This window comes from Cervus canadensis, chromosome 13, assembly GCF_019320065.1.
Source record: "Cervus canadensis isolate Bull #8, Minnesota chromosome 13, ASM1932006v1, whole genome shotgun sequence".
NCBI classification, from domain to species: Eukaryota; Metazoa; Chordata; class Mammalia; order Artiodactyla; family Cervidae; genus Cervus; species Cervus canadensis.
Genome location: NC_057398.1, coordinates 23,539,076 through 23,565,286, shown reverse-complemented (window position 1 = coordinate 23,565,286; position 26,211 = coordinate 23,539,076). Strand labels below are relative to the sequence as shown.

The following is a 26,211-nucleotide window of genomic DNA, read 5'->3' as shown; positions in this document are numbered from 1 at the left end:
CATGGGATTCTCCAGGCAAGAATAATGGAGTGGGTTGCCATTTCCTTCTCTAGGGGATCTTCCTGATCCAGAAATTGAACCCAGGTCTCCTGCATTGCAGGCAGATTCTTTACCAATTGAGCTACAAGGGAAGCCCCTACCTGACATAGAGAATGCTACATAAATCATAGTCGTGCTTCTTTCTTGAAATGTGTCTTAGTCTGTTCAGGCTGCTATAGCAAAACACCATGGGCTGGTTGGCTTAAACAACAGAACCTTATTTCCTTTGGTTCTGGAGCCTGGAAATTCCCATGATCTGGGTGCCAGTTGATTCATTTATTGGTGAGGGCCCTCTTCTCGACTTACAGATGCTTCCTTCTTCTTTACATGCTGGAGAGGAGAGATTCTGGTCTCTTTTTCTCAGAAAGACATTAATCCCACCGTGGGTGCCCCATCCTTATGATTCTGTCTAAAGCTCATTCCCTCCCAAGGGTCCCTCCTCGAAATACCATCAAATGAGGGGTTAGATCGTCGACATATACATTTTGAGAAGACAGAAACATTCAGTGCCCAGAAATGTTAGTCTGCATTTGACCTGGAAGCATTTCATGGTCCATAGCCTCCTGAGGCCATGTGGTTTTTGTCTCCTCCTGGGGAAGAAGCAGTTGGCAGTAAGGGTGGTGAGATCTATATTTGTTTAAAGTCAGGGTCAGAAAACCTTCTGCAGAAGGCCAGATAGTAAATATTTTCAGCTTTGGGGACCACACAGTCTCTGGTGCAGCTACTCAACTCTGCCACTGAAATGAGAAAACAGCCATAGACAGTGTGGAGATGAACTGGCATGACTGTGTTCTAATAACACTTGATTTATGTAATTAGGCAGTGGGTCAGATTTGGCCGCTGGACTGACTGTAGATTACCAGATCCTGGGTTATATTACACCTGGCCTTCCATTTACCAGGGTTTTGGGTGTTGTGAATAGAATGTGTGGGTCAACCTTTTAAGAAAACATTTATTTATTATTTATTTTTGACAGTGCTGGATCTTCCTTGCTGTGCATGGGTTTTCTCTAGTTGTGGCGAGTGGGGCCAGAGGGGCTACTCTAGTTGTGGTGCACGGGCTTCTCGTTGAGGTGACCTCTCTGGTTGAGGAGCTCAGGCTCTAGGCTCATGGGCTCAAGGAGTTGTGGTGCACAGGCTTCGTTTCCCTGCAGCATGTGGGATCTCCCCAGAGCAAGGATTGAACCCATGTCCCCTGCATTGGCAGGTGGATTCTTAACCACTGGACCACCAGGGAAGTCCCTAGGTCAACTTTTTTTAAGACAGTGAAGGTTGTAATAAAGAAGAGGTTTCCCTGCTCACAGGTGAGGGTGGTGTGAATAAGTACCACAGATTAGAGGCCACCACTGGTGTGGTACTGCTGGGGGTGTCAGGCACAGAGCCGGGCTCCGGGGGTCCAAAGGTAAAAGACGTGGTTTGCGCTCATATGCTGTTCACAGTCCTCTGGGTAGACAAGAGAAGTGAAAAAGATAAAGTGCAGTGACTTATGTTGTGTTAACCCTGAAACTATGGGAATCTGAAAAAAGTTAGGGGTGGGAGGGGTCATGGCAGCCCTCAGGAGGAGGTGCCACCTGAAGAGTCTAGAAGGGTGGGCGGCTGTTCACAGTGGGAGCAGCACATGCAGCGGAGGACGGGAGCCTGGCGTGCTGCAGTCCATGGGGTCCCCAAGAGCCAGACACGACTGAGCGACTGAACAATACAGGTGTGGGAATATCTTAAAGGCTGGGTTTCTGTCATGTCTTAACATCAGCTTATCTTGGTAATGTTATCTTTAGTGGTGTTTATGGTGGGTAGGTCTGTGAGAGGGGTGGAGTGTGGAAAGATAAGGCTGGGACAGAGAAGCCAGCTCAGAATCCCAGGATAAATTGTCTGTCCTTTCATGTCAGCTGCTGGTACATTCCGAGCCCCTGTGCTGCTTCTGGCATGTTCCCCCTTGTCTGCGTATCCCACCGAGCTGGCCTGGCCCCACTGGCATGTCATGGTGTGCAGGTCTGAAATAAAGCTGTTGTCACAGAAAGCTCAGCCTTTCAAGGAGGTGGTCTTTGAAACAGGAGAGTAAAGGCATGCTAATCATTACACCCGATTCCGTAGATTTTTGACTTTTTAAGGGTTTATGTTTTGAGGAGAAAGTGATATTTCGTACCTTAAGTGACATTCATAATAGCAAAGAGCTCATATTTAAGATTTACTATGCAATATCTCATTTACCATTCATCATAATACAGAGGTAGGTACTGATATTTCCTTCTTTGTAGAGATAAGGAGACCAAGACTTAAGTTGTACAGTTTGTTCTAAGTTGGCAACCAGGAAATAGTGGAACCCAGGTTTCAACTCAGTTTAACTGCATAGAAGCTCAGACAAGTAGGATTATTTTTATCCGCCTAGACATCAAATACATTCACTTTAAAAGTCTCCCAGTTCTCTGGCCTCAGACATAATGTTTTATATGGAAAGAACTGACAGCTTCTACTTATTAGATATTTTTCTTCCAAAAGAAAATATTAGATCTGATGCAAAGATTTATTGAAGTATAACTGCTTTCCAGTATAAGGAGTCAGGAACTAAAAGATAAATCCAGGGTAATGGAGAAATGTGTATATGAAGACGAATTCTTTCTCTCCAAAGGCAACTTGTAGAGAAAAGTTTATAGAGTTGAAACTCAATATAGGCTTTGTCTGTAAACCTTACTTTTCATTAAATGCAAATGGCTCTTTCTGGGAAATTTCAGACCACTTGCTTAATTAAACCCTTAAGTTATCCCAACTATTGGCATTTAACACACTCTGAAATTTGTTGAGGTCATCATTTTGGTTGTTTGTATGCTGGCCTTTCACAAATTAGCGAGTTGGCAAATGGCACACTTTTTCATCTCTTAAAGAAATTGACAGCCCCCAGAACCTGGTGACTAATCAGGTGACGGAGAACACGGCCACCGTCTCCTGGGACCCGGTGCAGGCTGACATCGACAGGTACCTGGTGCGCTACACCTCTGCTGATGGAGACAGCAGGGAGGTTCTGGTGGGGAAGGAGCAGACCAGCACCGTCCTGATGGGCCTGAGGCCAGGCGTGGAGTACACAGTCCACGTGTGGGCTGAGAAGGGGAACCGGGAGAGCAGGAAGGCTGACACCAAGGCCCCAACAGGTAATAAGAGAAAGATGGTCAATGCGGATTGAAGTTTGAGGGTGTGGATTTGGGTGTGCATGGTAGGCAAAGATGTGTCTTGAGTTGAGAGACTTTGCAAAGAAGAGACTGAAGGCTCAAAGAAGACAGTGAGTTCTAGTGGTGATCTCATCGTGCTGCCCTTCCTGACAGTGACAGCTACTCATGGAGCCCCTCAACCGACTGGAAGACAGAAGGAAAGTTGTGCAGTGGCTGTGTTTTTAGCAGACTCCGTCAAGATACTGATAGGATCTGGTCATTGCAATGATTATGATAGTACTTCTAGAATGATTGCTTGGGAAGTAGCCCCTGATAAAATGGTAAATTAGATACCCTGAAATCATGCCAGATACTTAATGGATTGTTTTGATTTGCCATAATGTTGCTAAGAAGACATTGTTCCTCTCACATTTTAGAGAGTTGGAAGCTAAGGAAGTATGTTAGCTTTATAATGAGCAGTCCTTTGATGTGGAGAATTAAGGGCTACTTTCTCCCTTGACTCCCACCAGGGAATCCGGGATGGGAAAGCCATTGTCTTGTGCTAAGAGGGCTCTAGGAGATAAAAAATCTCTGTGATGGGGTGATGAGTATCTCTTATGTTGCTTCAAGGCTTAGTCTTTCCCAAATGTTTTCTTAAAGAAATTGACAGCCCCCAAAACCTGGTGACCGAGCAGGTGACGGAGAACACGGCCACCGTCTCCTGGGACCCGGTGCAGGCCGTCATCGACAGGTACCTGGTGCACTACACCTCTGCTGACGGAGACAGCAGGGAGGTTCCGGTAGGGAAGGAGCAGAGCAGCACTGTCCTGACGGGCCTGAGGCCAGGCGTGGAGTACACGGTCCACGTGTGGGCCCAGAAGGGGGACCAGGAGAGCAGGAAGGCCGACACCAAGGCCCCTACAGGTAATGGAGCATGTATCGTCACTGTCTCCGCTAAGCTCATGGTCTGTCTAGGTTGGTTTTCTTCTCTCACCTTAACAGAAAGAGAGGCTTAAGGATGAGTAGGCTGGTATCCTCGCATAGAGAATTGTGTACCTCTTTCTTCCATGGCGTGGCTTCTCTTAGAATGTGTAGCTTGTCCTGCTTGGTTAAAGACCAAAGTTTAGGCTTTCAACATTGACATTCCTGCTCATGATCCTTTGTTCTCTGTCTGTGAGCTTGCTTTGTTGTTAACAAAGCCTTAACATTGGTTTGTTGTTAACAAACCCAAAGCCTTCCCCTTCATAAGGAATTAATATAAAGAAAGCACAAATAATGATCATGCTGAGGGATGGGTTCATCCAAAACCAAATTTCTTCCTTCCTCACCAGTTTAAAGCCTTTCCATGGTGCTTATTTTTGTTTCTGCCCTTTGGATGAGCATTTTTGGCAGAAATGATGGTGTATTTATTAGTTCAAAATAAGCAAATGTCTAGATCACTTTAAGCCCCCAATATGTTTCATTTTAGTAATTAAGATGTCTGCATCCAAGTAATTGTACATACTTTACTGAAAGTTAAACCTGCTCTTCTCCATCAGCTTGGGCCATTTATGGGCGGACTGCCTGTCACAGAAAGGGGCGTGCTTGGCTTCTCTTATATTTCTCCTCCGTTCTTCAAGCACTGTTCTTCCAGAGTGCTGGCTAGACTTTCTGACCCATTAATGTTTAGTGTGTGGGAGTTAAGGGGTCAGCAGGAGGAGAGATGAGAGATCTCACTTGACAGTAACAGTCCCAGCTGGCTTGAGTCTGCCATGGTGCCCAACAAGGATTAAAACCTTTCCTTCATGGAACACTTCCTTGGGCTCTTCAGAGACAGCTCGTCTGTCCTCTTCCCTCGGCTCTTTCCCTGGAGTGATCTGTGGACACCTGTACCTCTCTTACTGGTCTCCCACTCCTCTTCCTCTGCTCATCCATCTGGGGGTGCCCACCACTGCCCTTCTGGTGGGGTCTCTTCATGCCTCTGGGTGATTCCCTTTGATAGCTTCTATAGTAATCCTGGGTGGGCTATCCTTGCCTTGGTCCACTTCTGGTCCATGTGGAACACACATGCACCCTTTGCCCACGCAACCAGATATATGTTGTTGTTGTTGTTGTTTTCCCAATGCTGCAGTGTCTCCTTTCTTTGCAGCAAGGCAACCAGCCATTTTTTCACATCTCAAATATTCTGTGCACAGGTCAGATACCAGCCCATGATGTTCCCCATGCTTTGGTCATGTTTTCTCAACCTGGGCGCTATTGATAATTCTTGGTTGCAGGGGTCTGTCTTGTGCACTGTAGCATGTTTAGCAACATCGCTGACCTCCACCCATTTGGGGCCAGGAGCCTCCCTATCCCACACTGAACCGAGACATTGCTGATCACCCCTGGTTGAGAACTTTTGCTCTAGAGTATACCTGTGCAGGTCAGTAAGGGATCCTATTGCAACTGCTTACTTGAGGCTTGGCCCTCACCCGTGGGACTGTCCATGTAACTCTTTTCGAAGAAATCCACTCTCTAAGTCCCACCTCTTTGTGCTCTCCAACCTCATTCATAGTCTGTAGTTGGCTGATCAATCAAAGGCCACAAAACTGTTGCACCCACCTTGGCTTTGGGCCCTCAGGTTGGAATGTAGATACTGATTTTCTTGGGGTCAAGCCTAAGCCGAGATAAGAGTGGTCCCACTTGAACATATGATTGTCAGTCTATGATAAGACCTTAGGGTAATGGCTTTTGCAATCAACTATAGGCATATCTCTAAAATATTGTGTTTGTTTCCACATTACTGCAATAAAGTGAACATCAGAATAAAGAAAGTCACATGAATTTTTTGCTTCCCAGTGCATATAAAAGTTACATTTACACTGCACTGTAGTCTGTGAAATGTACGATAGCATAGTGCCTCAAAAATGTATATACTTTAATTAAAAATACTTTTTTGCTAAAAATGCTCATCATATGTGAGCCTTCAGCAAATTGTAGTGCCATTGAAGATCACTCATCACAGATCACCAAAACCAATATAATAAGAATGAAAAAGTTTGAAATATTATGAGAATTACTAAAATGTGGCACAGAGACATAGAGTCAGCAAATGCTGTTGGCAAATGCAAAATGGTGCCAATAAACTTGCTGTGTGCAGGATTGCCACAGACTTTCAATTTGTGAAAAGTGTAATATCTATGATGCACAATAAAGAGAAGCACAATAAAACTAGGTATGCCTGTATTTGGAACAGAGGAGTGGTGTTGTTCTCTTGGTGAATACATTTTTGAATACATTACCTATGTGTAGTATGGAGGAATATAATCTTGTACATTCATAAAATATCAACAAACTGCTATCATTTAAAATAGCTTGTGGTCACTGGACATGCACTCTGTGCCAGAAACTGTCATAAAGGGCACGTTATTAAGTCCTATGATACCCAGCTCTACAGAATATGTACTCATGTTATCTCCCTGTGCCTTTTTTTTCCTGTAAACACTGATAACCATAATATATTCAAGGCCCCTTTCTACATGACATTTGTTGGTCTTGGTTTTCAGAGCTACCCTGGAGAGATGTACAATAACTATTGAACACCCCCATGTTACAGATGCAGAGAAGTGAAGTGACTTGCCAAGGGTCACAAAGCAAGTTAATAATTTATGAGATTAGATGCATGCATGGACCAGTAGGGCTCAAAGGAACCTGAGTCCATCCAACCTGAAGGCAAGATTTACAGATCACGAAACTGAGGCCCAGCCAGAGACAGCCAGGTTGTCCAGGGTCACAGCTCTCCTGACTGGGTCTACTGCTCATTCTGCTGTTCTGTGCTTCCTCCTCGAAAATCCTCAAGTCTGGATGTATAAAGAGATCTATGTCTGTGAAACAACTGAAAACTGTTATGAGATAGGAAAATTATGAGAATGGGAAACTATCCCACCCCAAGCAACATGGCCCCAAGATCTCACTCTGTGAATGGTGTTTATTGATTAGCATCTTCCTTTCAGACATTGACAGCCCCAAAAACCTGGTGACTGAGCAGGTGACGGAGAACACGGCCACCGTCTCCTGGGACCCGGTGCAGGCCGTCATCGACAGGTACCTGGTGCGCTACACCTCTGCTGATGGAGACACCAGAGAGGTTCCGGTGGGGAAGGAGCAGAGCAGCACCGTCCTGACGGGCCTGAGGCCAGGCGTGGAGTACACAGTCCACGTGTGGGCCCAGAAGGGGGACCAGGAGAGCAGGAAGGCTGACACCAAGGCCCCGACAGGTAAGGGAGCATTGCTCTTTAGAAATGTAAGCCCTGAGATGCTAAAGTCAATGGCTGGTCAAGTTTTGTATTCCTAAACTGACAGTGGCAGAATTGATGTTTTCTGGAAGAGCAGGAGAGTAGACTTCTGCCAAAGCACACACCATCCCTCACTTCCTTTTTACACATTACATCAAAATAAGGGGCTCACATTTGGCCTCATACTTTGATCTTGCAAAGATAAATGGTGATTGGTTTTATCCATCCACTGTCCTTCCAACTGTGTATTTACTTTGTGATCAATCATTAAATATTCCTTCTTGAAAGGAAAGAAATAAGCCACATGTTAGGCTCACATGTACTTTAGGAAAATGACTTGTGCTGTAATCTCTTCAGGACAAGGAAGTCTTATTGCTTTCTTAGTGGATCAATTCTCTTTTGATTGCTGTGTACTCCATTCTGAGGATCCTAAGGTTGCACTTTTAAACAGTAATGGTTCATAATTTTTAAAGCTCTTTCTCATCTCTGTTTCTCATTTTTTAAGTCCAGACTTATTCAGTTATAATTTACATACTATAAAATCCACCTTTTTATAGTGTGTGTGATTCAGTGGTTTTTAGTATATGCAGAATTGTGCAGCCATCACCACTGTCTAATTCAGAAAATTTTCATCACTCCTAAAACAAACCCCAGACATTAGCAGTTATTCCCCAGCACTGCTTCCTCCACCCTTAGGAAACTACATACTTTCTGTCTGTAGAGATTTCCTTATTCTGTACATTTCATATAAATAGATTCATAGAATATGTGGCCTTTTCTGGCTGACTTCATTCACTAAGCATAATATTTTCAAGGTTCATCCATGTTATAGCTTGTGTTCATACATTTTATTGCCAAATAATATTTCGTTATATGGATCTAATTCATTTTGTTTATCCATTTGTCAGCTGATGAGCATTTGGGTTGTTTCCACTTTGGGGCTATGGTGAATAATGATGCTGTGAGCATTTATGAATGAATTTTTGTGTGGGCATGTGTTGTCAGTTCATTTGGCTATATACCTGGGAGTGGAATTCCTGGGTCATATGGTAACTCTATGTTTAACTGTTTGAGGAGCTGCCAAATTGTTTCCAGAGCAGTGGCATTATTTTACATTCCTACCAGCAATGAATGAGAATTATAGTCTTCATTTCATTGGTACTCAGAGGAATTCATTGAGATGGGTAGAGCAGGAATCAATATCCCCATTTTACAGTTGAGAAACCTCAAATACAGAGACATAAATGATTTTGACAAGCCACAAAGTTAGCTGATGATTCATGGAATATTCATGGAATATTATGGTACCTTAAAATCTATTTGGCAAGGCCCACATTTTACAAATGAGGGATGGAGACCCAGCCAGAGGTGGCAGAGTTGTGCAGGGCCGCTGCTGGCTGATGACTGAGCTGGACCTAGAGCCCAGGTCTGCTGGCTCCAGCCCATGGCCGCTCCTCATGGTCCTCTGCTCTGCCTCTCTGGCTGGGATTGGAATGGAGCTCTTCTGACTCTGGATCCAGTGCCCATTCTGCTATCCTATGCCGCCTCCTTGAGGATCCAAGAGTGGTGAGAAGACCTATGTCCATGAAACAACTTAAAATCCACATAGGAGACAGGAAAACCATAACAATGGAGATTGCCTCACCCCAAGGAACATGGTCTCACTCTCTGGTGCTTGCTAATAGTGTACTTTACCTTTCAGACATTGACAGCCCCCAAAACCTGGTGACTGAGCAGGTGACGGAGAACACGGCCACCATCTCCTGGGACCCGGTGCAGGCCGTCATCGACAGGTACCTGGTGCGCTACACCTCTGCTGACGGAGACGCCAGGGAGATTCCGGTGGGGAAGGAGCAGAGCAGCACCATCCTGACGGGCCTGAGGCCAGGCGTGGAGTACACGGTCCACGTGTGGGCCCAGAAGGGGGACCGGGAGAGCAGGAAGGCCGACACCAAGGCCCCTACAGGTAACAGCGCACTGTTCTTCGGGAATGTAAGGCCTGTCATGCTAAGGCTATGCCTCATCTAGTTTTGGCTTCCTGAACTGAAAACTGGCAGAGCTGATGATTTATGGAAGAGCAGGATGGTGTTCCATCATAATGTACTGCATATTCCATCTCTCATTTCCCTTTAGCTGGTTTCTTTACAAGTCAGGGCCACTTGGCAGCCTCCAAGCTACAAGTCTGCCATGACTGATGGTCAGGTCCTGCCAGTGCTTCTTCTGAGTGTGTGAGTCTTCTGTTCAGTATTGAGGCTCTCCTGTTGAGTTTGTGATTGGAAACAGAAAATGAAAATCAAATGCCATGAATATTAACTGTTATGTGTTCAAAACTCAACTTCAAAAAGTAGACTTTACATCTACCAAAGTGAGTAGCTGTACGTGGTTTGCTTTACTATAATGAGTCATTTGAGGATAAGGGTAATTTCTATGTTATGTTCTGGCTTCCCGGTTGGCTCCGTGGTAAAGAACCCACCCGCAATGCAGGAGCCACAGGTTCGACCCTTGGGTAGGGAAGACCCCCTGTAGAATGGCAAGGCAAGCCACTCCAGTATTCTTGCCTGGAGGATCCCATGGACAGAGGAGCCTCGTGGGCTACAGTCCATGGGGTCGCAGAGTCAGACATGGCTGAAGTGACTTAGCACATGCACACATGTGCGTGGGTTTATATCTGGACTTTCTATAGTTGATTTACAATATTGTGTTATTTTCAGGTATAACTTCTAGGTTGTATTCTTACCTTATTGTGAAAGACATGTATGATTATATTTCTGTACTGTGATTTAGCCAGCAAATCAGCATTACAAGTGAATCTATGATGTGCTAAAGCATATTAAAACTGGATTTTAATTTTGCTGATTCATTTAACAACATATATTGAGCATTTTCCATGGGCCCTGTTCCCTCTAGGCAGTGGGAACCCCATGGGAGTAGAATATAGCTCGCTTCCTCTGGGGGCTTATATTTGCATCGAGCTGGTAGAATCATCTTATATGAACTAAGAGGTCTTTGTTGACATGATGCTAGAAACAAAATTTTTAGCTGCTTGTGAGCAGAGACCATGTCTTCTTCAACTGAACCCTGCAAACTGTCTAGTCCCAAGCCTTGTATATAGTGGGCATTTGACATATGCTTATTGAATAAATAAAGAAATTTGTCTTGCTAAACTCTTGGTAGAGGTAGTAGTATAGACGCTCAGGTTTCGGTCTACTGTGCTTTCTCCTTGAGGAGTCAAAGTCTTTATGGGGAGAGAAGACGTATATCCATGATGCAGTTAGAGCATGCAAGATGGAAACCCCGCAAAACATGAAAGGGTGTCATCCCAAGCAAGGTGGCTGTGATTTTCTGCACTCTGTGGCCTATTAATTATGCATATTGATTGTTATTTTCTTTTCAGACATTGACAGCCCCAAAAACCTGGTGACCAAGCAGGTGACAGAGAACACGGCCACCGTCTCCTGGGACCCGGTGCAGGCCGTCATCGACAGGTACCTGGTGCGCTACACCTCTGCTGACGGAGACACCAGAGAGGTTCCGGTGGGGAAGGAGCAGAGCAGCACCGTCCTGACGGGTCTGAGGCCAGGCGTGGAGTACACAGTCCATGTGTGGGCCCAGAAGGAGGACCGGGAGAGCAGGAAGGCCGACACTAAGGCAGCTACAGGTAACAGGAGGGACAAGAAAAGCAAACTAGGGTTTTTCACTGTGGGCCGATCTACTGCTGCTGAATTAGGGCAATGCTGCTTTTGTGGCCCATGTCCTCAGGGACTGTGGATTATTTTAGGAGTTTACAGAAAAAAAAAAGAAAAAGAAAGAAAAAACAACAACAACAAACTCCATTCACCTAAAGAAATAACAAAGCATAATAATGGGCTCCGTACTGAGCAATCCCATGAATGTCTTAAACTGTTTTTCAAAGCCTGTGTTTTTAATGACGATGCTTCTCAGCTATAGGAAATTATAGGGAATAAGATAGAGCCAATATAAAATTCTTAAAACCACTGCATTAAAGTACTGTTTTGTAGCAAGCTATTTGATTTTATTTTTTACTTAATAGGTGGTGTTTAGATTAAAGGAACTTTTGGCAGTTGAAGTTCAGTGTTCATTTCAACATGCAGCTAAATTTTAATGAACATTTTCTAAGTGCCAGGCCTGGGATATAGCAGTGAACAAAATATATATGATTCCTACTGTCTTGAAGTCCAGTGGGAAAGACAGATAGTCAACAAGCAAATGCATTTATAACTATAAATTATAAGTTTTATGAAGGGGATGAACATGGTATAGGTGTAGAGAATAACAGGGCAGGGATGAAATGGGGGAGTAGTAGATAACACAGGAAGCTCAACCTGGTACACTGTGGCAACCTAGAGGGGTGGGATGGGATGGGAAGAGGAAGGAAGGTTCAAGAGGGAGGGAACATATGTATACCTATGGCTGATTCATGTTGATGTCCTGCAGAAACCAATGCAACATTGTGAAGCAATTATCCTCCAATTAAAAAATTTAAAAAAAGATGCAGATTGACAGAAACAACCAAGTAACAGTGACTTAAACAAGAAGGAAGCTTACTTCTCTCTTGTGGAATGGTCAGAGTGTAAGGTGCCAAGGCTGATATGATAGCTCCGTGGTTCAGGATACCCAGGCTCCTTCCGTATTGTTGCTCAGCCATTCCCAGGGAGTTTTCCCAGAAAAACCCAAATGAACTTCTTGGCCAATCCAATACATGGTCATTACCCATCCTCACTCCAGCCAGTGGAAAGGGGCATGGGAAAGGGAAGAGATGCCTGCCCTGCACATGTCACTCCTCACATTTCCCCGGCTAGACCCAAGATACAGTGTCCCTCACCACAAGGAGAGCTGGGAAATGGAGTCTTTAGCTTGGTGGCCATGTGTCCAGCTTACAGTTCTGTTATATTGTGCCATCCAGTACAGTGGCCACTAGCAACATGTGGCTATTTAAATTTTAATTAATTAACAGTAATTTAAAAATTACTTTCTCCTTGAAAGAAAAGCTGTGACCAACCTAGACAGCATATTGGAAAGCAGAGACATTATTTCGCTGACAAAGGTCCATCTAGTCAAAGCTAAGGTTTTTCCAGTAGTCATGTATGGATGTGAGAGTTGGACCATAAAGAAAGCTGAGCGCTGAAGAATTGATGCTTTTGAACTGTGGTGTTGGAGAAGACTCTTGAGAGTCCCTTGGACTGCGAAGAGATCAATCAATCCTAAAGGAAGTCAGTCCTGAATATTCATTGGAAGGACTGATGTTGAAGCTGAAACTTCAATACTTTGGCCACCTGATGTGAAGAATTGACTTGTTGGAAAAGACCCTGATGCTGGGAAAGATTGAAGGCGGCAGGAGAAGGGGACGACAGAGGATGAGATGGTTGGATGGTTTCACTGACTCAATGGACATGAGTTTGAGCAGGCTCCGGGAGTTGGTGATGGACAGGAAAGCCTGGTGTGCTGCAGTCCATGGGGTCGCAAAGAGTCGGACACGACTGAACAATTGAACTGAACTGAATTGAATTTAAAAATGATTTCCTCAGTTGCACTAGCCACATTTCCAATGGTCAGTAGCCACATGTGACTAACGTATAGATTCTAGACTATTCCCATCATTGCAGAGAGATCTCTTGGGCAGCGTGCTTGTAGAGGAAGGGCAGAAGAGGGGTTGGGGAAAACTAGCCATCTTGGGCAGAGGGAAGAACAAGTGTGTGGCCCTGATTTGGAATAGCATGAGATGGTTGAAGAACTTGAAAGGAGGCTGTTTTTGCTGGAGCATAGAGGTGGGGAGAGAAAGTGGCATGAGATGATGGGGGCAGGGGGAAAGGTCAGGTCATATAGGACCACACAGTACCTCAAAGAGGGGGCATGCTATTCTATCAGGAGAAGAATGGCATGAGGCAATATTCATTTTTAAAAGGTTATTCAGGCCACAGTGAGGAGAATAAATGGGAGAGATGACAGGAGTAGAAGGGGGAAGATTAGTCAAGTTGGTAGGGAGAGATGGACAAGTATGATGGCAATAGGGATGAGAAAGGAGGACATCAGGGCACATATTTTGGAGGCATCAGTGACAGTTTTTGTTGATGGATGAGATGTGGAGCAGGAAGAAAGTGAGGAACCAAGTATGACATCTGTTTCTGACTTGGGGCATCTTCTGAGCAATAAACAGATCTGAGGAGGAACATTAAGACTTTTAAATGCTTAAGCTTGAGGTACTCATGGGATTTCTTGCTTAACTAAGAGACTTATTTATTGATTCCACAAGTATTTATTGAGTGTTTAATACATGCTAGGTGCTGTGGTGGATATGCTCTTGTAGATACAAGTCAGGGACTCAGGATTGATAGGCACTGGGGATCTGTGAGCATCTGGCTGGAGTTTAAAGCTGTGGAGGGACTTCCCTGGTGGTCCAGGGTTGAGAATCCACCTTCCAATGCAGGGGATGCAGGTTTGATCCCTAGTCAGGGAATTGAGATTTCACATGCTGGGGGGCAGCTACTGAGTGCCTCAACTAGAAGACCCACGTGCCACAACAAAAGATCCTGCTTGCTTCAGCGAAGGTCCCACATACTGTGGCTAAGACCTGACACAGCCCTAAGTAAATGATTAGAATATTAATAAAGCTGCGGATATGGCTGAGATCACCTGTAGGCAGAGAGGAAGAGAGGGCCCCTCAGGTTCCCCTATGTTTCCAGGTTGCTGATGGAAATCAAAGAGGAGGAGGCACTTAAGAGAAACCCAGTGGAGTGTATAGTCATGAAAGCCAAGGGCTGAGAGTGTCTTGAGACAGGGGCAGTGGCTCAGCTCTACCAAATGCCGCTCAAAGGTCGAGCAAGGTGAGGATGACAGGTGTCCGTTGAATTTGGCAAGATGAGGTTGTTGGTGACCTAGACCAGCAGTTATAGTGATGTGCTGTAGAAATGTGAAACTTCACTGAGCTGAGGAGTGAACAGGAGGTGGGATATACAGGCGGGTTCTCCTGAGAAGTCTGTCAGTTAAGGGGAGCAGAGGGATGGGAGAGCCTAGAGCTTGTTTGTCTGGGAATGACGGGAGGCGGGGAGAGACTGAAGGTGCAGGTGAGAAAGGGCAGATGAAAGGGAGCAAAGTCCTTGAGAAGGTGAAAGGGCTCACAATTCAGGAGGAAGAGGCTCTAGGTTTTTTGTCTAGTTTTTTGTTTGTTTGTTTCTTTGTTTGTTTATCTTTAGGCCATGCCACACAGCATGTGGGATCCCAGCTCTCCGACCAGGGATCAAACCCATGCCCCCTGAATTGGCAATACAGAGTCTCAACCACAAGGGGAGTCCCCAGAGTCCAAGTTTTAATGCAAGAAAACAGCAGGATCTTGGCCAAGTCTTTTCATTTCTCTAGATCTCCCTTCTCCTCTCCTTTTATGAAAGGGAAGAAGTTTGAAAGGTGTAACTTCTCAGCTCTAAAATTCTGTGAAACGAAATAGCTATATACCATGGAAATAGCAAAAGAGGTCCCTTCACCTGCCATTTGGGTCGCTTGTCTTGTTGCACAGGAGATTTTTATTTTTATTTTTATGGGAACTAGAAGAACAAAAAGTTTCCATGTCGATGCACTTGGAGAAGATCAAATTCCTTTCAGTTTTAATATAACATTTTCCCAGTGGTTTGTTTCCCCTGGAAGAATGTTTTCAATGGAATTGTATTGTTAATAAAAGTATCATGAATGGTGATGTGTTCCTTAGGCCGTAAAATTCAGCATTTCCTTTTTAAAAAGAAATTGACAGCCCCAAAAACCTGGTGAACGATCAGGTGACGGAGAACACGGCCACCGTCTCCTGGGACCCGGTGCAGGCCGTCATCGACAGGTACCTGGTGCGCTACACCTCTGCTGATGGAGACACCATCGAGGTTCCGGTGGGGAAGGAGCAGAGCAGCACCGTCCTGACGGGCCTGAGGCCAGGTGTGGAGTACACGGTCCACGTGTGGGCCCAGAAGGAGGACCGGGAGAGCAGGAAGGCTGACACCAAGGCCCTGACAGGTACTGTGGGGGGTGGGGGACATGGAGCCCTTCACACCTAACAGGAGATAGCCTTCCTCCACATCTAGTCTGAGGAGAGGGGCAGGGAACACAGTGTTGCCCCTGAGGGCATTCTTCAGAGTGCTTCCCTTTTCACCTTTCTGAAGTAATACCTTGACAGACAGTTTAGGAAGGAAGTGGTGTGAAGGAAGACTGTGTGACTCTTTCAGGTGGCTGTGTGGAAGGGAGCCTCCCTCACACCCCCTTCACCCAGCCCAGCTCCCAGGCTGTCCGTCCTGACCTGAGAACTTGGCTGGGCCTCAGCTCCAGTTTGGGGAAGAGGGAGGCGAGGAGCCTTTTCTGCTTCCATCTCCACATTGGGGGCAGTGGTGGAGCATCTTCCTTCTCCCACTGTCCCTCTCCAGTTGGCCAGTAAAGGGGCCTGGACTGCCTGTATTTTATGTGCGTGATGAGACCCCTGGTCTCACTGAGCATTGTGGAGATGAGGCCTCACAGGGACCTGACAGGATCACGCAGCCCACCCTGATGTCCTGGGGTCTTTTTAGACAGTCTGGGCAGAGCCTGGTCATCCCGTGTGGCCACAGTATTACCATGTGTGGCCACTGAAATGAGAGGTGCCTTGAATGTATTCATTATATTTATCAGTTACAGTTAACAGACGTTTTTAATAAAAAAGTAATACGCGCTTATAGTGAAAATTTTCAAACTAAACAAAGGTGTGTAGAAAGAAAAATTCTTTTCCACACCCAAGGCTCCCTGATACCCAGGACTTCTGTCTTGGGGCAGTCAGCATCTTCCTCCTTCCTTCTTCCCCTCCCTCCCTTCCTCCATCCCCCGTCTCCCCCCACCCCCAGTCTCCCTCCCTCTTCCTCTTTCCTCCATTCCTCTCTCTCTCTCTTTCTTCTTTATCTTCTCTTTGTGTCACTTTCCCCATTAAAAACATTTTTTTTTTTTTGGCTGCGCTGTGCAGTGTGTGAGATCTTAGTTCCCTGACCAGGGATCAAACCTGCACCCCCTGTAGTGGAAGCTCAGAGTCTTAACCACCGAATCACCAGAGAAGCCCCCTCCCCATTTTTAAAGACAAAAATATTTAATCTTTCTACTTCGTAGAAATGTAGAAATAACTAAGACAGACATCTCAGGTTCATAACCTGGGGATGGGTGGGCAGTCAAAGGGGTGGCAGAAGCCAGCTCAAGATATTTACATAGTTAAGGTTTTCCTTTGATTCTGAAACTAGGAAATTCAGTTTTTCTGCGTGATGGATGGAATAAAATCCAGACCAGATGTTATGCTTTAGAAAGCCACACCACGCTGATATTACAGAAACTCAAAATTTGTCAAAACATCCTAATTCGAAACAACAGCTGCCTGATTTCTATTAAAATACTGCGTTTCAGTTCTCTGCTGAAATGCTACTGGGTAGAAAATAGCCTAGAGACATCTTTTTTGGAAACTTCTAAATTAAAGTCACCCTCTATGATGATTTTTCAAAATGGAAATTTCCATTCATATTTTGTTTGCTTTAAAAAAAAAGTGAGCTGTCTGACCAATTACTGTGGTGTTGACTAGAATTTTTGCTGAGATGTAGTCTTCCTGGTCTACAGTGCATACATGCACCCACGCTTTCCCTCTGGTGTTTGAGTGGAGAAGTGCGTGGGAATGAGAAGACATCTCTGCTTTTCCTCCATCTCTATTACCCTGTCTCCCTTTCTCTCCTCTTTTGTACAAGCATCTCCCCTGCTTCCCCATTTTGTACAGGGTATGCATCTAAAGCTGCACACTTAGTTACCTAAGACACAGAACTTTATATTTCTGTACCAACTTAATTTCTATTATAAGTTCCCGTTCTGTTTCTTAGTTGGAAATCTCAGGAAATTTAGAGTCATGCTTCTTCCTCAGGGCTGTGTATGAAGTCTCAGGTGATTTTCCAAGGCCAGGCATGGGGTCCCATCTTGTATTTTGGTCATCTTTCTGGGCAGGTGTTTACTGAGTGTCCCTGGTTTCTGTATGCAGGGGCCTTTCAGATCTGTTTGCCTCTGCTACTCCCAAATTCAGAGTGCCATTTTTACCACATCATATATATATATATATATATACATATATATATATATATATATATACACACACACACATATATGCTGCATTGGGTCTTAGTCCTTCCTTGCCCCTTCGGGAGCCCTGCCATCTCCAGGACTTTGCTGATCGAGGTTGCTCATACACAGCACTCTCTGTGGCTTCCTTGGTGGCTCAGTCAGTAAAGAATCTGCCTGCAATGCAGGAGACCTGGGCTTGATCCCTGGGTCAGGAAGAGCCCCTGGAAAAGGAAATGGCAACCCACTCCAGTATTCTGGCCTGGAGAGTCCCATCCCATGGACAGAGCAGCCTGGCGGGCTACAGTTTATGGGGCCACAAGAGTCAGACATGACTGAGTGACTAAACCACCACCACCACTCTCTGCAGATCTGCTGGGGAAGTGGGAGCCCAGGTTCACTCCCTCTGAAACTCACCCCTTAACCCTCTTGTCCTCCATGGGTTTATACTTTGAGAAAAACAGATCCTAAAGACCTTATGGCAAGGAAGAATGGAGGCTGCTACTTACTTGATAGGAAGAAGAAAATGGGAATGTGTAGGGAGAGAATATAAGCGGAAATTTAAAAAATTACCTCTTCTCATTACCTCAGTAATAATAACTACTTGATGTTTTATATACAGACATTGACCCTCCCCAAAACCTTCGTCCTTCTGCTGTAACCCAGTCTGGTGGGGTATTGACCTGGACACCCCCCTCTGCCAACATCGATGGCTATATTCTGACCTACCAGTTCCCAGACGGCACCGTCAAGGTACTGGACATTCGTCTTTTCTCTTCTGCCCCAGCCTCCATGTACAGCAACTCACTGGGACCAACCAGCTCAATAGCTGGTCCCAAGGCAACCTGCTTATGAATGTGTTGATCCCTACTGATCACTTGCTGTATGCAAGGGAGAAAGCTAAACTTGGTCATTTGTGAACAGTGTACATGTGGTCTCATTTTATGGGACTAACTTTCATGCCTGCTTCTTCCTAGCTGCCTGTCACGTATCCACTGGCCACACATCTGTCCCGTGTAACTTCCCCAATAAATGTCAGCTCCACAAGGACAGGGGATTTTTGTCTGCTTTGCTTCGCCTTGTGTCTAAAGTGCTTGGAACTTAGCACATGGTTGGTGTTCGATAAATATTTATTTAATGAATTTGATTAACCTTATTTCAAGAGTTATACCTCCTACCTGGAATTAGAAAGCCAGCATATCTTTGTGACTTGTCCCAGTGGAAAGTTGGTATTCTCTTTCCTTGAAAAGGAAGAAAAAAAGGGAGGAAGGAAAAAAGGAAGGGCACCTTGATTTATTCATTATCTCAGTGGTAAAGCTGCCATTATAAGCATAGGGAGAAAGGTTATTGAAAACCCAGCTATCTCCCTGCCTCAGATATCAGTGGCCAGCACACTTTGCCCATTACTTTCTCAGCTTGGTGTTGCTAGCCTGTTGCTGCCAATAGTGGCTGTTGTTGGTTGCCCAGCTTGTATCTGGAGGGCAGGAGACCTCATGTGTGCTCCCCTTGAGGGTGCTCCCCCAGTGGCAGTTTGAGGTGCTGGTGGTTCCCGGCTATTGCTGGGAAGTGCTGAATTTCCATGGCACAGCCCTGAAGAGAAAATGGAACCTACTGGCATTCTGGGTTACTACTGAGACCTCAAAAAGACAAAACTCTACCCTCCCAAGGAGCTTCTGTCATTAGCACCAGGGAGTGCTGTTGACACCGAGGGTGCTGTGGGTGATAAGTGAATGTCTACTGTCTTCTTTGTTTGGTAGGAGGTGCAGCTTGGAAGAGGGGACCAGAGGTTTGAGTTGCAAGGCCTTGAGCAGGGTGTCACCCTCCCTATCTCCTTAGTTGCCTTTAAGGGTGATCGCCGGAGCAGGAGTGTATCTACCAACCTTTCCACAGGTAATGTGAGCTCACGCACTCTGAACGAGAATGCAATGCAGGACAAGCATGGGAGAAAGCAGAAAATGGGTCCAAGGAAAAGCGAGTGGCGACAGGGCTCTGGATTTCTCTAGACAAGGGGAAGTGGAAATGGGGTTATGAATTCAGAAGAAATCCATCCCATGGTAAAGAGATGAAGGAAGGGAGTGAAGTGGAGTATTGTCTGGTGGAGGGGAAGAGGGGGGTTTGGTCAGAGGAGGAAGTGATGTGAACTTGACCTTATTTGGTGGCACCTGTGGTAAATGCTGATGCAGGAGACATAAGAGATGTGGGTTCAATCCCTGGGTTGGAAAGATCTCCTGGAGGAGGGCATGGCCAACCCACTCCAGTATTCTTGCCTGGGGAATCTCACAGACAGAGGAGCCTGGCGGCTTGTGGAGCATAGGGTCGCAGAGTTGGACACTGAAGCAATTTAGCACACACTAGTACATTTGGGGGGGGTTTGATGTGAGCAAGCAGGGTGAGTGAGAAAAGTAAGATGTAAGTGAAGAGTTGGAAGATGCAAAGTAGTAGGAGGTTCCAAAATAATTTCTAAACAAAGTGAAAGTGAAGTCGCTCACTTGTGTCTGATTCTTTGCCATCCCATGGACTATAGCCCACCAGGCTCCTCTGTCCATGGGATTCTCCAGGCAAGAATACTGGAGTGAGTTGCCATTTCCTTCTACAGGGGATCTTCCCGACCCAGGGATCTAATGCAGGTCTCCCGCATTGCAGGCAGACGCAGGCAGATGCTTTAACCTCTGAGCCACCAGGGAAGCTGATCTTAAAATAGGGGACTAGCCCCACTCGCCTCCTCCCTTGCCTTTCTCCTGACAGTGCTGTCCTTCTGCTTGGTTCCCAGTTGGTGCCCGTTTTCCACACCCTTCGGACTGCAGTCAGGTTCAGCAGAACAGTAACGTCGCCAGTGGCCTCTACACCATCTACCTGCACGGGGATGCCAGCCGGCCCCTGCAGGTGTACTGTGACATGGACACAGACGGAGGTGGCTGGATTGTGAGTCACACAGAGCCCTGGGCTGTTCTTGTTTCTCAGCCCAGAGAACTCTGTTTCTTCTTCCTCCATGGGAGAGAGATGCTTTGGTGCCTTGCAGCTGTTTCAGAGAGATCCCACCCCACTGTAAGAACAGGGCCCGAGGTACTTGATTCCTGGGATAGAGCAGGCTTGGTTAAATTCAGGTTGATGTTTGGGAAGGCTTGTGGGTTTATCACCTTCTATTAATGCTAATGGCCTCTTTACATGAGTTGCCTACATTTTTACTCTCTGCAAAGCACACTCATAAACATGACCTTCACATATAAGCTATAGAATGAGAGAGATTATTGCTCATACTTTATAAATGGGTAGATTGAAGCCCAGAAGGAGAAGTGCCCTGACCAAGTCACATGTTGTTCAGTTGATCAGTCATGTCCGACTCTTTGTGACCCCGTGGATTGCAGCATGCCAGGCTTCCCTGTACTTCACCATCCTCTGGAGTTTGCTCAAACTCATGTCTACTGAGTCGGTCACATTAGTTAATAACAAAGTTGGGACAAGATTCTTGGACTGCAGCCTCCTGGGTCATTGGTTTTCCCAATGGGTCATCTCAGGTCATCCAAGATGGAAACACATGGCCTCTTTGGGGGCTCAGTCCTCTGAATTTTTGAGCCTGTTGTCCAAGCTCTGCATCCTGGCTCCACAGTACAGAAGCAGGGCTTTTGGAACTTTGATACGAAAGGCTAAACCCTGAAAGAGGGAAACTTGCAATGTTCTGATCATCTCACATCTGTGTGGAGGTTTTATTCTCTGTGGGCCATTAAACCGCATGGTACCTTCTTTGATTGCATCTGCAGATCTAATTATATGATGAGCTGCTTTTGAGACTTTCAATCTGATCTTCCCACCTCTCCTCACCCTCTTCTCCCTGTACCTGAACAGCGAGAGGCTCTCACTGCCCCAAACCAGCCTGCAGCCTTACCCGCTGTGCTTCCACCACTTGCTGTGGGAAGGAGAAAGCGTGATCTCATAGAGCTCAGACTGTGTTCATTTACACGTTCGCTCAGGGGCCTGAGGAACCAAAGACACTCGAGCAGCCACAGATGAAATGATACCATCTGATAAGCAGCAAAGAGGAAAAGTTATTATCCACACAGCTGCATCTGATGGCTGAAAGGCAGAAATGGATCAGATGGGGGATATTCCTGATTGATTTGTAAAAATAATGGAACCGGGTGTCACATGGGAGGCCATCACCTGACCAGACTCTGGGCTGCACCTGCGGCTTCTTGTCAGCACCATTGTACGTCTGTGCTTCTGTCCCTTTAGGCTTGAAGCCAGTTCCCTGCCTCTGTCCCTGTAGTTGCCCATCGGCAGGATGTCTGTACAGTTCCGTGTGGTTCTTTTTGTTGTTTGTTAGTTTGTTTTCGGGGGTGGATGGTGGCATGCTGCATGCCATATGGGATCTTAGTTCCCCAATAAGGGATGGAACCCATGCTTCTTGCTTTGGAAGTGCAGTGTCTTGACCAATGGACCTCCAAGGAAGTCCCTGTTGGTGTGGCCTTTTTGAAAGCCAGCCTCACACAGGCAAAGAGATATGTGTCTAGGGCAATTTTTTGCAAGAGACCTGCTGCTGGTCTGTCTGCCTGGGAGTATCCATGATTCTTTTTCACTAATATTTATTGAGTACCTACTATGTGTCAGGTAATGTTTCGTATACTTATGAACCAGCAGTGGGCCACATAGACAAAAATCCCTGACCTTAAGGAGCTTGCCTTTTATATCTTGCCCATGCAAGTGACCTTTGCCAGAACACAGAGGTCAGTTCCAGAAATAACTCTGGGTTCCCACCACTGCCAGCGCCCCATCCCCTCCCAAATCTTGTTTTCTCACCCAGGTTCCTGAAGATACTACATGAACTGAGACTCTGTAGTGTTCTCCTCAAAGTCACTACACTCCAGAAAATATGTGGAGTCCTGCAAACCTCTCCACCAAATCTTTTACTAGTAATTTCCATGTTTTGGGGGATTCAGAAGTCTTCTGTCACTGAAAGATGATCATAGTATATTACCCTTATAAACTGAGCTTCTCAAATCCTTTAAAGGAAATTCTTTTCCACTCAGGCAGCAAGAACACAATTTGATTAACTTGGGTTAGCCAGAACTCTGCCCTGAGGTAACTGAGGCTACGGGTGGGAAGCTGGAATGGAGACTATTAAGGAACACTTAAGTGTCTCAAATATTTCCATTTCTGTTTCCCATCTTGTAAGTCCTAAGAACTACATGAGAGGCTCTTTCCACAGGCATTTAAGTGAGATTTTAATTTTTTCCTCCTGATTTAGTCATTTAGGACCAAAAGTTCTAGAGTACAATGAAGCTCTGTTGTTAGAATCAGACAAAGATTTTTTTCTCCTTTGAGATTTATTTGGCAAGTGGTTTCTCTTATCCCAAATAGTTCAATATAAGGTATTTTCATCTCCTAGAAGGGAATGGACTAGATTCTCAGTGAGTCAATTAAGGCTGCCTGATCAAGATGTACAAATGATCCCCGTGGGTCAGTTCATTTGGAATCTGACATTATAAAATGCAAGCTAACACATTTACTGAGATATAATAATCACTTATTTTATCTGTATGAGCTGGACTGTGGCCTTTATGATTTATCATGATTCATGACCATGCTGAAGCCTTGATTTAAGAGAATGACAAATAGGCTATTAACATCCTGATCTCATAGTTTAGAGAAGCGAGGCTAGTCTAGGTTAACTGACTTGCCCAAGGAGACAGCTAGTAAGTGTAGAGCTGGGTCTAAATAGTGTTGCAAAGAGCATCAGAACGTTTTTTTTTTTTTCAATTTCCCTAGCCATGCTGAAGCATTAGTAAAATAAACAAAGAAACAAACAAAAAAATGCTTTGGCAGTATGTTGATTGATTGGAGATAGAGAACGAATGCCTTTGTAAAGCCTCTGTCCTAGGAGGGTGGGATCAGATTTGAGCCTGACCTTACACGGGAACTAACTACTTTAGTGGGAATAGAATTTGATGCAGTGTGTATGGAATCAAATGGTGATGTCCTAGGATTTCATTGCTCATGATCCAGGAGGAGTCCCAGGTGCCGTGATAGGAAATGAACAGCCTCAGAATCTTAAGGCATGCTTTTTAAACACTAGACTCCACACAACTGATGTTTTCAGGCTTCCTCAGGGAAAGATGAGGCAGTGTTTTATCTTTGCATCAGCCACTGAATAGTTGGCTGCATGACTCTATTTGTTTTTCTACACTTTCTCATCTGTAAAATGGCATTGTATATTCTTGCCCTGGAGTCAGCCTTTAAAAGTGCTCAACGAACACTTGTTACATAGATCAGTAAGTGAATAAAGAAATCAAGGAAGCCAGGAAAGGAAGGTGATGTTTTTACAAGATGGACACGTAAGAAGAGGGGAAAGGGAACAACAGTCTTAGTGAGTGTTAGTGCAGTTGTTCACTGTGACCATCCCTAAGTTCTGCTCACAGCTCTCTACCCTTTCACACACCCTGTCTCATGAGTCCTCCTAGTACCTCTGGGGTAGACCCCTCCTTCCCACTTCCAACCCTGTTGGACAACAAGTCGACTGATGCTCAGGAACAGAAATGACTGAGTCACCAACCCCTGCCAGGACCCCCACCCTTCATTCAGTGCCTCCCGGGCCAGCAGCCAGAGACTGATGCTTCAGGAGTTGGCGGTGAGCTCTGGGCACTATTGTGGGCAACCCACTCTCTCCTCCCTCCCTGTCTCTTCCCAGAGAAAAATGTGTCAAGAATGCTCAAATATTAGGAGGTCTACCTCACCAAATTCCAGATGAAGTGGTTGACCTCAAGGCACGTGGTGTGAAGCATGGTGGAAAAGAGGGGGATTGGATTTTGTGTTGGGGCTTCTGCTTTTGAAGGAGCACAAAGGACAGTAGGTGGAGAGGAAGATGCCACCCCCTTCTTAGGGAGTTCCAGACTCATGTGTGGGGTTAGCTAGGATGGTGTCTAGCATGGCTGCCAAGGCCAGGAGGAATTAGAAGTGCAAAAGCATACATAGGTGTGTCTAGCCTTTAGCTGCTTTTTAGGTTTACTTCATAGCAAAGAGGAGAAGGCAATGGCACCCCACTCCAGTACTCTTGCCTGGAAAATCCCATGGACGGAGGAGCCTGGTAGGCTATGGTCCATGGGGTCGCGAAGAGTTGGACACGACTGAGCGACTTCACTTTCACTTTTCCCTTTCATGCACTGCAGAAGGAAATGGCAGCCCACTCCAGTATTCTTGCCTGGAGAATCCCAGGGACGGGAGCCTGGTGGGCTGCTGTCTATGGGGTCACACAGAGTTGGACACAACTGACATGACTTAGCAGCAGCAGCAGCATAGAAAAGAATCCACTGATTCTGGCCAGAACTGCCTCCCTTCCCCAGATGGAGGGATTTTTGAAAAGAAAGCAGCCCATACTCTCATGAAACAGCCCCAACCGTGTCTCCATGTTGTCCCTTCTCAATCACTCTGGAGCTGGAACCAGTTGGCTTTCTGCCCTCATCACTCACTAGCACAGCCTTCGCTCAAGTCATCGGGGCTTCCGTGTCACCAGAGTCTGTGGGCGGTTTGGGCCTCACGTTCCCTGACTTCTCACCAGCACTTGACAGCATCGGACACACCTTTCTCTGGTGGCCTTTCTGATTCCACATTTTCCCAGTTGTCCTTCACATCACCAGCTGCTCCTCTTTCTCCTTCATGAACTCATCTTGCGGTGTGTGGCTCTTATATCTTGGGATCCACAAGGTTTCATTCTAGGCCGCTTGCTCCTTTCAGTTCCTGATTTGGTCTCATCCTTCCAATGGCTTCATCTCCCTCTCTGTGTCCTGATGGCTTTCCATGTTAGTTAGGATGGAATGGGCTAAGCTGTGGTAGCAAACTAGTACCTAATTCCAATGATTTAACCCATAAAAGGTTTTTTTCTCTCCCGTGTGCACAGTCACTCCTAAGTGGTGACTCAGGGATCCAGACTGATTCCAGCTCATGGTTCTGCCCTGCTGACAGGTGGCCTTCACCATGGCACCTTGGCCCGGGGCAGTGGGGGAGAGAGTGGGGAGACCCCCACCCCACACCCTGTGCTCCCGCTTTCAGTCCTGTAGCCGGAACAAGTCACATGGTTCCAACTTAACTGCAAGAAAGGCTACAACAAAAAGTCTCTTTGTGTCCTGGAGAAGAGGAGAGCGAAATTGGACTTGGTGAGCGCCAGCACTATCTCAGACACAAGCTCACCTTCTAAGTCCAGCCAGGCCCCCTCCTGAGAGCTCTGGCCCTGACATTCAGCAGCTCCTATGGCACCTTCATTCACCAGGATACCTCAGAAGCCACTCACACTCACCAGCTCCCCAAATGAGCGATGTTGCCCCCATGGAAACTGTCCTCTCTCAGAGCCCCTTTCTTAGCAATTGGCAGAGTGAATTGCCATTAGCACTGGGAGCCCAGAACTTGAAAGGCAGTCTTGACGTCCTCCTCTCTCCCAGTTCCACTTCAGTCCATCACCACCTCTGTCAGTTTCACCTCCTGGCTGCTTCTGTCCATCTTCAGGGCAGCCCTCAGCGTGCCATGCTGTTCTCTCTCATCAGCCATGTCTGTCCACATGTGTCGGGTAGAAACGCCCGTCTCCCTCTTCAGGTCTTCCAGAGGCGGAACACTGGGCAACTGGATTTCTTCAAGCGCTGGCGGACCTACGTGGAAGGCTTCGGGGACCCCATGAAGGAGTTCTGGCTTGGT

The 26,211-nt window shown here is 46.0% G+C and overlaps 1 protein-coding gene across 5 annotated transcripts in view; it reads left to right on the top strand.

Moving 5' to 3' along the window:
- The window catches only part of TNN (tenascin N), an 80,588-nt gene that overhangs the window by 42,116 nt on the left and 12,261 nt on the right, over window positions 1-26,211 (top strand). Inside the window, exons 8-17 of one of the 5 annotated variants that reach the window (XM_043486159.1) lie at window positions 2,918-3,181; window positions 3,839-4,102; window positions 7,150-7,413; window positions 9,134-9,397; window positions 10,826-11,089; window positions 15,181-15,444; window positions 18,158-18,288; window positions 19,293-19,425; window positions 20,306-20,457; window positions 26,113-26,209. In XM_043486159.1, coding sequence (XP_043342094.1) covers window positions 2,918-3,181; window positions 3,839-4,102; window positions 7,150-7,413; window positions 9,134-9,397; window positions 10,826-11,089; window positions 15,181-15,444; window positions 18,158-18,288; window positions 19,293-19,425; window positions 20,306-20,457; window positions 26,113-26,209 — 2,097 coding nt within the window. The remainder of the gene's footprint in view (window positions 1-2,917; window positions 3,182-3,838; window positions 4,103-7,149; window positions 7,414-9,133; window positions 9,398-10,825; window positions 11,090-15,180; window positions 15,445-18,157; window positions 18,289-19,292; window positions 19,426-20,305; window positions 20,458-26,112; window positions 26,210-26,211) is intronic. The other 4 variants (XM_043486162.1, XM_043486161.1, XM_043486160.1 and 1 more) reach the window with 4 other exon arrangements.